The sequence below is a fragment of the Coregonus lavaretus genome (genome assembly GCF_964263955.1).
Source record: "Coregonus lavaretus genome assembly, chromosome: 28".
Lineage (NCBI taxonomy): Eukaryota > Metazoa > Chordata > Actinopteri > Salmoniformes > Salmonidae > Coregonus > Coregonus lavaretus.
Window position 1 is genome coordinate 41,297,873 of NC_140015.1, and position 12,474 is coordinate 41,310,346.

Below are 12,474 nucleotides of genomic sequence, written 5' to 3' on the forward strand. Positions count from 1 at the left end.
AGACCGTCTGTGTCCCCTATAGGTGCACTTTGAGGAGGAGAGAGAGAGGGAGGAGGAGACAGACATGGCCCAGAGAGAGGAGAGACCCACCAGGCCAGAGTCAGGGCAGCTTAGAGAAGAAGCGCACCCCCCTCCCTCCTTCCAACGCCCACCCCCCCCCATGAAGGCCCCCTCCTTGTTCGCCCGGCCTCCCTGGGACAGCTCCCCCAAGCTGGGTAGAGGCCAGCCCCCCAGCCCCCGAGGTGGAGCCAGCCCCAGAGGCAGCCCTGGTCGCGGCCGGACCCCAGCCAGCAGGCAGGAGTGCTGGGTAGAGGAGGAGCGACCAGCCCCTCCAGATCCACTGTGGCCGGTCAGGGGTAGAGGATGGCTTCAGGGAAGGCCCCACCGGGGGCCCAGGTTGGAGCTGCTGCCTGCCCGCGAAGTGCCCGTCCTGCCTGGGTCGGTGCCTGAGAGCGCCCCACCTCCTCCGTGGAGACCTGGGTCCAGCAGAGCAGGGGTGAACCAGGGACAACATCAGTCCTACCTAGACTCAGAGAGAGGATAGGAGCCCACATCAACCGTAGGGCTCAGACATGGTCTGCTTCCAAAATGGCACCCTATTCCATAGAGCTCTGGTCTAAAGTAGTACACTATGTAGGGAATAGGGTGCCATTTGGGACGCAGCCCCGTACTAAACTATAGTGTGTTGTACCAGAAGAAGATTTGTGTTAGTTAGTCAGTTGAGATAAAGGGAGTTGATCATATAAAACAGTTGTTATTATTTTAAGAACAGCAGCCCTACCTAGACTAGGAGAGGAGGGGAGAGGAGCCCAGGGCCTGTAGGAGTGATGATCTAGGATCAGGCCCCCCCCCTGTCTGTTCATTATAATCTAAAAGGGAAAACTGATCCTAGATCAGGCCTCCTACTCTGAGACACTTTATGAATACAAGCCCAGATCAACTGCAGCGCTCAGATTGAAAGGTCATGTTATATTGTGTATCGTCTTTTTGATGAAAACAAAGGTTTAAGTGTTAGTTAGCTAGTTAGTTAGTTAGTTGTGATAGTGTTAGCTAGTTAGTTAGTTGTGATAAAGTGTTAGTTAATTAGTTGTGATAAAGTGTTAGCTAGTTAGTTGTGATTAAAGTGTTAGCTAGTTAATTAGTTGTGATAGTGTTAGCTAGTTAGTTAGTTGTGATAGTGTTAGCTAGTTAGTTAGTTAGTTGTGATAGTGTTAGCTAGTTAATTTTGATAAAGTTAGTTGATAATACAAAACCGTTTTTATTGTGGGGGTAAAGAGAAGATTAATGTTACTTTGTTGAGTTATGTTGATATGTTGGCAGGATGTTGATGCTTTTAGATATTCTAACATTTTATAAGTCTTGTACTGTATAAGTTGATGTTGAATTAAATTATTTCTCATCTGTAAATAACATTTTGGAGTCAGTCATGTCTCGCAAAATCACATAATGATTAATTAGTAGCCTATTTGACATAACAGAACCGAATGTAATAGCTTAGCATAGTAGGCTTGTAACGTTACTGTTACACCAAAAACACCTCGTTTATAATGACATTTTAGGATGGTGAAACTGAAGTCACTTTTTTTTCTCATGCGCCAAAACTCAACAGAGCGCGTCACTCGGCAGGATATACATTAATGTTTTGATTGGAAATACAAGAAAGGCTAATAGTTTGTTAAAATAATAATATGTCATTTAGCAGACGCTTTTATCCAAAGCGACTTACAGTCATGCGTGCATACATTTTTTTGTGTATAGGGTGGTCCCGGGGATCGAACCCACTACCTTGGCGTTACAAGCGCCGTGCTCTACCAGCTGAGCTACAGAGGACCACAAACAGTAATTGAAGAAGATGGAAATGCACAGGCTATTCCCATGTGTGATGTCAGTGATCTTTTCATCAAAACATACTTTGTCCCCGGGGCTTTCTGGTGACAGTTCTGCTGGGGATGAAATGCTCCATGGCACCACAGGCTATTCCCATGAAACTGATTGAGATCAATCAAATGAAAAAGTGAAGACTGATAATTCGCTGTTGACAGTGTTGATGGCGTATTTTGAAATTAGGTATGCCCAGTGGTGTAAAGTACTTAAGTAAAACTACTTGAAAGTACTACTTAAGTAGTTTTTTGGGAGTATCTGTACTTTACTTTACTGTTTATATTTTGACTCCTTTAACTTTTACTTCACTACATTCCTAAAGAAAATAATGTACATTTTACTCCATACATTTTCCCCGACTCCCTAAAGTACTCGTTACATTTTGAATGTTTAACAGAACAGGACAATGGTCCAATTCACACACTTATCAAGAAAACATCCCTGGTCATCCCTACTGCCTCTGATCTGGCAGACTCACTAAGATCAGATGCTTCATTTGTAAATTACGTCTGAGTGTTGGAGTGTGCCCTTGGCTATCCGTCAATAAAAAAACACACATTGTGGCGTTTGGATTGCCTAATAGAAGTAATTTGAAATTATTTATACTTAAGTATATTTAAAACTGAATACTTTTAGACTTTTACTCAAGTAGTATTTTATAGGGTGACTTTCACTTTTACTTGTCATTTTCTATTAATGTATCTTTACTTTTACTCGAGGTTGACAATTGGGTACTTTTTCCACCACTTGGTATGCCTAACTTGGGGTTTGAGGGTATTAAAAATCATATTCAAATGTTGTTGTCTCTCAGATATAAGACAGACACTTATAAAACATTTCCTTTTGATTACATTTTTTACTATCTGTTGTTCCATGTATGAATCTGTTATTTAATGCGTTTCTATGGGCTAATTAATAGCAGTAAGGCCAAATTCAACGTTTCATCAAATAATGTATTTTATTTATTCCTACAGGGGTTCTAAAATTCTAAATCAAATAGCCAAATGATCCTTGGTACGACCATCTTAAAACAATTCCATATGTTAGTTTGGTAGAAAACCCCAGCCCCGGGACCTTAGATTAGGGGGATGGATACAATACGCATTTCTTTAGTAGATAGACAGGTGCTGCTGATAATACTGCCCATCGTCATGGAGACAGGACATGTATGCATAGCCCATGTATCTGATGCTGTCTGGCAGAGGGGCGCTGTTTCGCTCGGACGCTTGCTCCCGGTGAGATAGTTTCTGCCACTTGTGAATTGAAGGAAAGTTAGCGAGTGCACTGTTCGGATGCTGGAATTATTTTGGATGAACGTGCGAAGGTAACCTACTTTTTAATAGTGATTTGTTTGACAATCAGATGAAAACGTCATCATTGGTTGTGTTCATGGCACATTAAAAGGTAATACATCTTTACTATAAATTCATTTTTTATTTTATTTTTATGGAGGACGGGCCTCATACTAGCATCTGCCTGGGGTCTCCAAATCACTTAGTCCGCCCCTGCCCACAATATCACACTTTATGTATTTATACACTGCTACTAGGCAGGAAGGCTGGACAAATAGTTTCTGGACATTTTCATGAATATAATGTATGTATCAAGTAAATAAATAGTTTAAGTAGTTAAAGTAGGTAGATACTTTTTCCTCAGTTTTGCAATGAGTGCCAATAGGTAACCAAGGGTTACAGCAGGTCCATGTCCCCCAAACAGTGGGTGGAGTCTCCAAGGAGTCACCTACTAGATTTTAACCACACCTCTTTCAAGTTCAACTTGCAGGCTCTGCACCAGCCCTAGCCTGGGGACGAGGTTAGTGTGTGTGTGTGTATCTTGGCCAGTAGATGGCAGTGTATCTTTGCGATGCTATGATACTCATGTCTATAGAACTAGTCTTATCCAGAGCGACTTACAGTTAGTGAGTGCATACATAATTTTTTTTATTTTTCATACCCCCCGTGGGAATCGAACCCACAACCCTGGCGTTGCAAAAGCCATGCTCTACCAACTGAGCTACATCCCTGCCGGCCATTCCCTCCCCTACCCTGGACAACGCTGGGCGCCGCCCCATGGGTCTCCCGGTCGCGGCCGGCCACGACAGAGCCTGGATTCGAACCAGGATCTCTAGTGGCACTGCCTTAGACCACTGCGCCACATGCACCTCTAACCCCTCTAGAAAGGATAACTAACTCCTGTAACACACAATATTACCTCTGGTTAGTGTGTCAAGGTTTTGGTTAGACCTTTTAGATTTTTTAAACCGGTTTGACAGTTCCAAAGCAGTTACACGTCCGGCCCCACCTAAACAAAAGCAATGATACGCTATATATGGCAGTTACAAATCAAATCAAATGTTATGTCACATGCGCCGAACACAACCGGTGTAGACCTTACAGTGAAATGCTTACTTACAAGCCCTTAACCAACAATGCAGTTTTAAGAAAAATAAGTGTTAAGTATTTACTAAAATAAACAGAACAAAAATTTTAAAAAATATATAATTATTAAATAATTAAAGAGCAACAACAAAATAACAGTAGCGAGGCTATATACAGGGAGTATCAGTACAGAGTCAATGTGCAGGGGCACAGGTTAGTCGAGGTATACCACGGGTTATTTGATCGAATCCTGGCCTTAATCCAGGCTGTTTACACAGGCAGCCCAATTCAGACGTTTTTGTCACTAATTGGTCTTTTGACCAATGAGATCAGATGTTTTGCCAATAATTGGCCACAAGATTAGAATTGAGCTGCCTATGTCAAATGTAAACTATCCCTTTAAAATGGAACCGTCAGATCACAGAAGACACCATACAACGACTCGATAACGTTAAGAACAGTTTTTATTGTGAAAAAAAGTCTGCTTTTCATCCCCTAGCCTAAAACTGTACAATCAATAATTTAAAAACATGTTTCGGCTTGTTTCTTTTTCCAAGAACACACTCTTGCGCTCGCTCGATCACACACTCCTTGTTTAAATTACCCAGCAGCAGCTACAACCAAAGGAAAATAGGGTGCAGCCCAAATGGCACCCTATTCCCTATGTAGTGCACTACTTTTGACCAGGGCCCATTGGGAATGCACTAGATAGGGAGCCATTTGGGACGCAGGCATAGTGTTTACATTTTGTGTTGACCATCATTACTATTCCCTTATCCACACGGTGTACGTCCAAAATGGCACCCTATTCCCTTATCAAGTGCAATACTCTGTTCAAAAGTAGTGCACTATATAAGGAATAGGGTGCCATTTGGGACGCATCAATAACATCCCCACCCTCAGGCAACATCAGGGACGCCCCCAACGGGGCCCTTCTCCTGACATGGTCGTTGAGGTCATGAAACTAAAATCTCCCATCATTCTTTGCAAACAATCTTTTTAAACTGTCCATCGTAATAATAATAATAACAACAACAATAATCCCATCTGGAGAAATAATTTGACAGGAAGAAAAACAATGTATCTCAGATGACACCCTATTCCCTCATATAGGGCACTTCTTTTAAAAGTACTGCCCTATTTTGGAAAATAGGGTGTCATTTGAGCCCTTCCCAATGTCAGACTATTATAAAGGTCAACATCAACGAAGGTGTCGTATTAAAACACATTACAATGACAAAAGTTTAAAAATGGAGGAAGGACCAAAAAAAGGTTTTGTTGAAAGCTCGTCTTCCCTACATGCTGAAGGGAGTGGTCCATATTATGATGTTCTACACAAGAACCAATCACCTCCTCCCTCCTTTACAGTCTAAAACTAACAACAGATCACTATTAGGACAGCATGACAACCTTTCCTATTACCAGACCTAGAGGTTTTCCCTGACCTCACCATGTGGCCTAACCAGGAAAACCTCTGGGCCTTTCCTATTACCAGACCTAGAGGTTTTCCCTGACCTCATGACCTCACCATGTGGCCTAACCAGGAAAACCTCAGAGAGAGAGAGGCCTCAAAACAGAGAGGGAGGGAGGCCTCGAGACACACAAGAAGCTTCTTTATAAAAAGCAGACAGAGTTAAAGTCCTATTTTCGTCATTCATACAATATTGGATTTTGAGGCGATGCATTGTTGCATACAAACCAAATAAAACAAAAAAGCCTTTTCTCAATTAGATTTGCTCAACTCCTGCATCCTCTCTCGCCTCATTTTCAAAAAGGTCAAAGGTAATGGAGGAGAGGCGGCGAGGAGGGAACGTGGACGAAAATGCTACTTGTATGAAATGAGACTCCTCTCCACTCACACGTCACCAGGCAAATTGTTTACAGGGTGGAATCCCAAAATAAATGTGTAAAGTGATTTTTAAAAACTTTTCAAAACTCTTCCGCGAAGGACTCAGGTAGGACACACATGACTATCCTTGATGAAAGGTGACTATTGAGGAGGGGAGGACAGTCTTCCATTTACCTACTAACAAATTGACCCTCCTCGACCACTTATTGGTTTCTGGGTGACGGAGGAGAGCGGACAGACTTTTCCCAAATGAGAAAAGGCCATCCATCCATCCATCCATCCATCCATCCATCCATCCATCCATCCATCCACCCATCCACCCATCCATCCACCCATCCAAAGGAGTCTGTCCTTATAGCGGTTTATACTGCAGCCTCTCTTAGACCAGAGGGAAGTTAGTTCAGTAAAACACGGAACAATGAGGGAGAAAAATTGCTTTGAGGGTCAGGAGACTTCCCTGAATAGGAGAAACTCCAGGGCTCCATGCTCACATCGCTGACTGTCTGTGTAGGAAAACAATATGGCCGCCATCCAGTGAGAAGAGAACACCACTCAGCCTGACAACCAGGCTTCATTGGGTGAGTCTGGGCCTGCGTCCCAAATGGCACCCTATACCCTACATAGTGCACTACTTTAGACCAGATCCTGTGTAGGGAATAGGGTGCCATTTCAGATGCAGCCTGGGAGTTGGAGGCTGTGGGGAAGATAGGGGAGTTCCTTCACCGGCTGCACTGGAAACTGGTGCAGAGTGGAGAGGAGGAGAGGGAGAGAGAGAGGGAGAGGAGAGAGGAAGGAGAGAGAGAGGAAGGAGAGAGAGACAGAGATGAAAAGGAAGGAGAGAAGAGAGAGACGGAGAGGAGAGAGAACAGGCAGAGTGAGGGAGATGGAGGGAGAGAGGGAGGAGGAGAGAGAGAGAAAGAGGAGAGAGGAAGGAGAGAGAAAGAGGAGAGAGGAAGGAGAGAGAGAGAGAAAGAGAGAGGAGAGAGAGAGAGAAAGAGAGAGAGAGAGGAGAGAGGAAGGAGAGAGAGAGAGAGAGATGGAGAGAGGGAGATGGAGAGAGAGAGAGAGAGAGAGAGATGGAGAGAACAGGCAGAGTGAGGGAGATGTAAAAAGCTCCAGAGATCCATGAAGAGAACATCTATTATTTAACAGATATGAATCATGGGACGGCAGGAGGCAATACTCAGATCAACAGGGACGGGAGGGGAGAGGAGAGGAGAGGAGAGGAGCGGAAGGGAGGGGAAACACACTAGAACTCAGTAGGGTATGAGATCAGATGTTTTGCCAATAATTGGGAAAAATATTAGAATTGGGCTGCCTGTGTAAACGCAGCCTTTGTGTGTCAAGGTTTTGGACTTTAATTGTTGCCCATGGCTAGTTTAACAAAACCAAAATGTGGATTGCAGTCACTCGAGGGGGAGGGGGCACGTCATTGGTCAGAGGTAGGGGGTCAGCCAAGCCCCTCCTATGGACGAGGGTTGACCATAGATGTCTGGTCTCCTCCTCATACAGAGAGTAGGTTTCACCTCCTCTCCTTCTCCCCCCAGGGTGTAGGGTAGGGGGTAAGGGTCTGTTTCAGGGTGTCTCCCCTCCCCAGGGTGTAGGGTAGGGGGTAAGGGTCTGTTTCAGGGTGTCTCCCCTCCTCAGGGTGTAGGGTAGGGGGTAAGGGTCTGTTTCAGGGTGTCTCCCCTCCTCAGGGTGTAGGGTAGGGGGTAAGGGTCTGTTTCAGGGTGTCTCCCCTCCCCAGGGTGTAGGGTAGGGGGTAAGGGTCTGTTTCAGGGTGTCTCCCCTCCTCAGGGTGTAGGGTAGGGGGTAAGGGTCTGTTTCAGGGTGTCTCCCCTCCTCAGGGTGTAGGGTAGGGGGTAAGGGTCTGTTTCAGGGTGTCTCCCCTCCTCAGGGTGTAGAGTAGGTCTCAGTCTTGGTTCTCCCACAGGCCCTACGCAACCTCTCCTCTTCTTCTCTGTCCCCTCAGTGGAAGGGAGGTGGTCTGTTTCAGTGTGTTTAGGGTCTCAGTCTCCCCCTCCCCCCCAGACAGGGTCTATTACTAGGAGATTTTACAGTTGTTGCGTGTGCAGTTCTGTGGGGGGCTCTGGGGGGGTTTGATGGATTTAGAGCGCTTCAGACTGTTCCCTTTAGACCCGCCCGCCACGTTGGCCAGCGAATAGGAGCGTCCGTGCATCATCACTGCGTTCATCCCATTGGCCATAGAGAAGGACTTGAGGTGGGACTTTATCGCCACGGGCAACGGCAGCTTGTCAATCAGGTGGACGGGCGTGCAGGAGACAATCGCTCTGCAGCACAGGTCCTGAAGACTGAAGACTGGAGAGAGCGAGAGAAAGGGGAGGGAGGAGAGGAGAGAGCGGGGAGGGAGGGAGGAGAGGGGAGAGAGAGAGGAGAGGGAGGGAGGAGAGGGGAGAGAGAGAGGAGAGGGGAGAGAGAGAGAGAGAGTTCATACACAGGAGATGCTAACCTTAATACAACCTTGTTCAGTCATGTTAAAGCATTAGCTAGCTAGTAACCTGGTAACCACATATATAATAATCCGTGTGGTAACTTTACCAGTGGTATGCAAACATTTGGTGGCTCAGAAAGAAACAACGGGATAGCTTCTTTAGGAGATGTGCTTCTAAAGTAGTCCTCTGTAACTCAGTAGAGCGTGGTCCTCTGCAACTCAGTAGAGCATGGTCCTCTGTAACTCAGTAGAGCGTGGTCCTCTGTAACTCAGTAGAGCGTGGTCCTCTGTAACTCAGTAGAGCGTGGTCCTCTGTAACTCAGTAGAGCATGGTCCTCTGTAACTCAGTAGAGCGTGGTCCTCTGTAACTCAGTAGAGCGTGGTCCTCTGTAACTCAGTAGAGCGTGGTCCTCTGTAACTCAGTAGAGCATGGTCCTCTGTAACTCAGTAGAGCATGGTCCTCTGTAACTCAGTAGAGCATGGTCCTCTGTAGTTCAGTTAGTACAGCATGGTCCTCTGTAGTTCAGTCAGTAGAGCATGGTCCTCTGTAGTTCAGTTAGTAGAGCATGGTCCTCTGTAACTCAGTAGAGCATGGTCCTCTGTAGTTCAGTTAGTAGAGCATGGTCCTCTGTAGTTCAGTTAGTAGAGCATGGTCCTCTGTAGTTCAGTTAGTAGAGCATGGTCCTCTGTAACTTAGTAGAGCATGGTCCTCTGTAACTCAGTAGAGCATGGTCCTCTGTAGTTCAGTTAGTACAGCATGGTCCTCTGTAGTTCAGTCAGTAGAGCATGGTCCTCTGTAGTTCAGTTAGTAGAGCATGGTCCTCTGTAACTCAGTAGAGCATGGTCCTCTGTAGTTCAGTTAGTAGAGCATGGTCCTCTGTAGTTCAGTTAGTAGAGCATGGTCCTCTGTAACTCAGTAGAGCATGGTCCTCTGTAACTCAGTAGAGCATGGTCCTCTGTAACTCAGTAGAGCATGGTCCTCTGTAGTTCAGTTAGTACAGCATGGTCCTCTGTAGTTCAGTTAGTAGAGCATGGTCCTCTGTAACTCAGTAGAGCATGGTCCTCTGTAGTTCAGTTAGTAGAGCATGGTCCTCTGTAGTTCAGTTAGTAGAGCATGGTCCTCTGTAGTTCAGTTAGACTCCAGCGGGTATATCTCACTGGTCATCCCCAAAGCCAACACCTCCTTTGGCCGCAATTCCTTCCAGTTCTCTGCTGCCAATGACTGGAACAAACTGCAAAAATCTCTGAAGCTGGAGACTTTTATCTCCCTCACTAACTTTAAGCATCAGTTGTCAGAGCACCTTACCGATCACTGCACCTGTACACAGCCCATCTGAAATTACCCCGCCCAACTACCTCATCCCTATATTGTTATTTATTTTGCTCATTTGTACCCCAGTATCTCTATTTGCACATCATCTCTTGCACATCTATCATTCCAGTGTTAATACTAATTGTAATTATTTTGCACTATAGCCTATTTTATTGCCTTACCTCCATAACTTGCTAAATTTGCACACACTGTATATTATATGTATTGCTGTTGTATTTTTGACTTTGTTTTGTTTTACCCCATATGTAACTCTGTGTTGTTGTTTTTAATCGCACTGCTTTGCTTTATCTTGGCCAGGTCGCAGTTGTAAATGAGAACTTGTTCTCAACTGGTTTACCTGGTTAAATAAAGGTGAAATAAAAATAAAATAAAAATAGTAGAGCATGGTCCTCTGTAACTCAGTAGAGCATGGTCCTCTGTAGTTCAGTTGGTACAGCATGGTCCTCTGTAGTTCAGTTGGTAGAGCATGGTCCTCTGTAGTTCAGTTAGTACAGCATGGTCCTCTTTAGTTCAGTTAGTACAGCATGGTCCTCTGTAGTTCAGTTAGTAGAGCATGGTCCTCTGTAGTTCAGTTAGTAGAGCATGGTCCTCTGTAACTCAGTAGAGCATGGTCCTCTGTAGTTCAGTTAGTAGAGCATGGTCCTCTGTAGTTCAGTTAGTAGAGCATGGTCCTCTGTAGTTCAGTCAGTAGAGCATGGTCCTCTGTAGTTCAGTTAGTAGAGAATGGTCCTCTGTAACTCAGTAGAGCATGGTCCTCTGTAGTTCAGTTGGTAGAGCATGGTCCTCTGTAGTTCAGTTAGTAGAGCATGGTCCTCTGTAGTTCAGTTGGTAGAGCATGGTCCTCTGTAGTTCAGTTGGTAGAGCATGGTCCTCTGTAGTTCAGTTGGTAGAGCATGGTCCTCTGTAGTTCAGTTAGTAGAGCATGGTCCTCTGTAGTTCAGTTAGTAGAGCATGGTCCTCTGTAGTTCAGTTAGTAGAGCATGGTCCTCTGTAGTTCAGTTGGTAGAGCATGGTCCTCTGTAGTTCAGTTAGTAGAGCATGGTCCTCTGTAGTTCAGTTGGTAGAGCATGGTCCTCTGTAGTTCAGTTGGTAAAGCATGGTCCTCTGTAGTTCAGTTGGTACAGCATGGTCCTCTGTAGTTCAGTTGGTAAAGCATGGTCCTCTGTAGTTCAGTTAGTACAGCATGGTCCTCTGTAGTTCAGTTGGTAGAGCATGGTCCTCTGTAGTTCAGTTGGTACAGCATGGTCCTCTGTAGTTCACTTGGTAGAGCATGGCGCTTGCATGACCAGGATAGTGGGTTCAATTCTCGGGACCACCCATATGTAAAAATGTATGCACGCATGTCTAAGTCGCTTTGGATAAAAGCTTCTGCTAAATGGTATATATTAATATATTAATAGTAGGACAGCTAGGATGCATATAGGCTGTATGTAGGCTGTATCTCAATCTTATTTTTATCTTCTGGTGCTCCTAAACCCTGTATTTTCTAATTGTCTACATTTTTGTAATTAGGAGCACATGTACTCCTTGTAAAAAAATCTCAGTGTAGAGCCCCCCCCCCCTACCTCTGTTGGGCTTCCAGAACTTCTCCATGCCGTGCCTCATCAGTACGATGCGAGACAGCTCTGTGAACGACTCGATGACGTTGAAGTTGCAGAGCGGGCTGACCTCGAAGAAGGTCATGCCATTCTTCTCAGCGTACGCCCGGGCCTGCTCCGTAGGAACCTGGCGCTTGAACGCCAAGTGGAGCCGGTTACCTACCAGGATACGAGGTACACCCGGGGCATGCTGATGGGAGGGAGAGGGAGGTGGGGGGAGGCATTTAAGTGATTTACAGGAAGCAGAAAATAGTAGTAAGTAAAATAAAGCAAGGGAACTGTTACAACCGTCCCTTTCAGATAATATAGAGATCAGGGACCGGTTTCCCAAAAGCATCTTAAGGCTAAGTTCATCGTTAGAACCTTTCATAGGAGCATCGTTCAATCTCTGAGCAGTTCCCCAAAACCATCATTTCTAAAGTTGGTCTTGAAAAAATATTGTTATTTAACGACTGCCTCAGACCACTCTTAGAGCAGCTAAGTACGTTGTTAGATGCGTTTTTCCTCCCCTACCGCGTCGCTTTATACACAGAAGATCTCCGCTAAACACAAAATCAAGATGTTTATCTGTCTTTCTGTGACCGCTGATAACTTCAGAACGAATGTGACTACAAATACAAAGCAGCCCATTTCTTTGCATAACAAGTGAAGGATCTAATGACGCTCCAAATGAAAACTCAGATGACTGTATTAAAAGATACAGTATAGACTACATATTGGAATGATATTGAAATATATTTCATGTTCATTCAATTGAGTTTTATTTAGCTATTTGTACGCTACTGTCTGTAATTTTTTGCCTCAATATACAGTACGCTTAGTGGTCAAAACATTAAGAACACCTTCCTAATATTGAGTTGAACCCCCTTTTGCACTCAGAACAGCCTCAATTCCTCTGGGCATGGACTTTGAGGTGTTGAAAGCGTTCCACAGGGATGCTGGCCCATGTTCACTCCCATGTTGACAGTTGTGTCAAGTTGGCT

At 44.9% G+C, this 12,474-nt stretch overlaps 1 protein-coding gene across 1 annotated transcript in view; it reads right to left on the reverse strand.

Moving 5' to 3' along the window:
- Positions 1-7,080: 7,080 nt before the first annotated feature.
- The window catches only part of LOC311103288 (ras-related protein Rab-40C-like), a 26,534-nt gene continuing 21,140 nt past the window's right edge, over positions 7,081-12,474 (reverse strand). Inside the window, exons 4-5 of the mRNA XM_084144821.1 lie at positions 11,459-11,681; positions 7,081-8,427 (exon numbers count right to left, since the gene is read on the reverse strand). Coding sequence (XP_084000947.1) covers positions 8,153-8,427; positions 11,459-11,681 — 498 coding nt within the window. The 3' untranslated portion in view covers positions 7,081-8,152. The remainder of the gene's footprint in view (positions 8,428-11,458; positions 11,682-12,474) is intronic.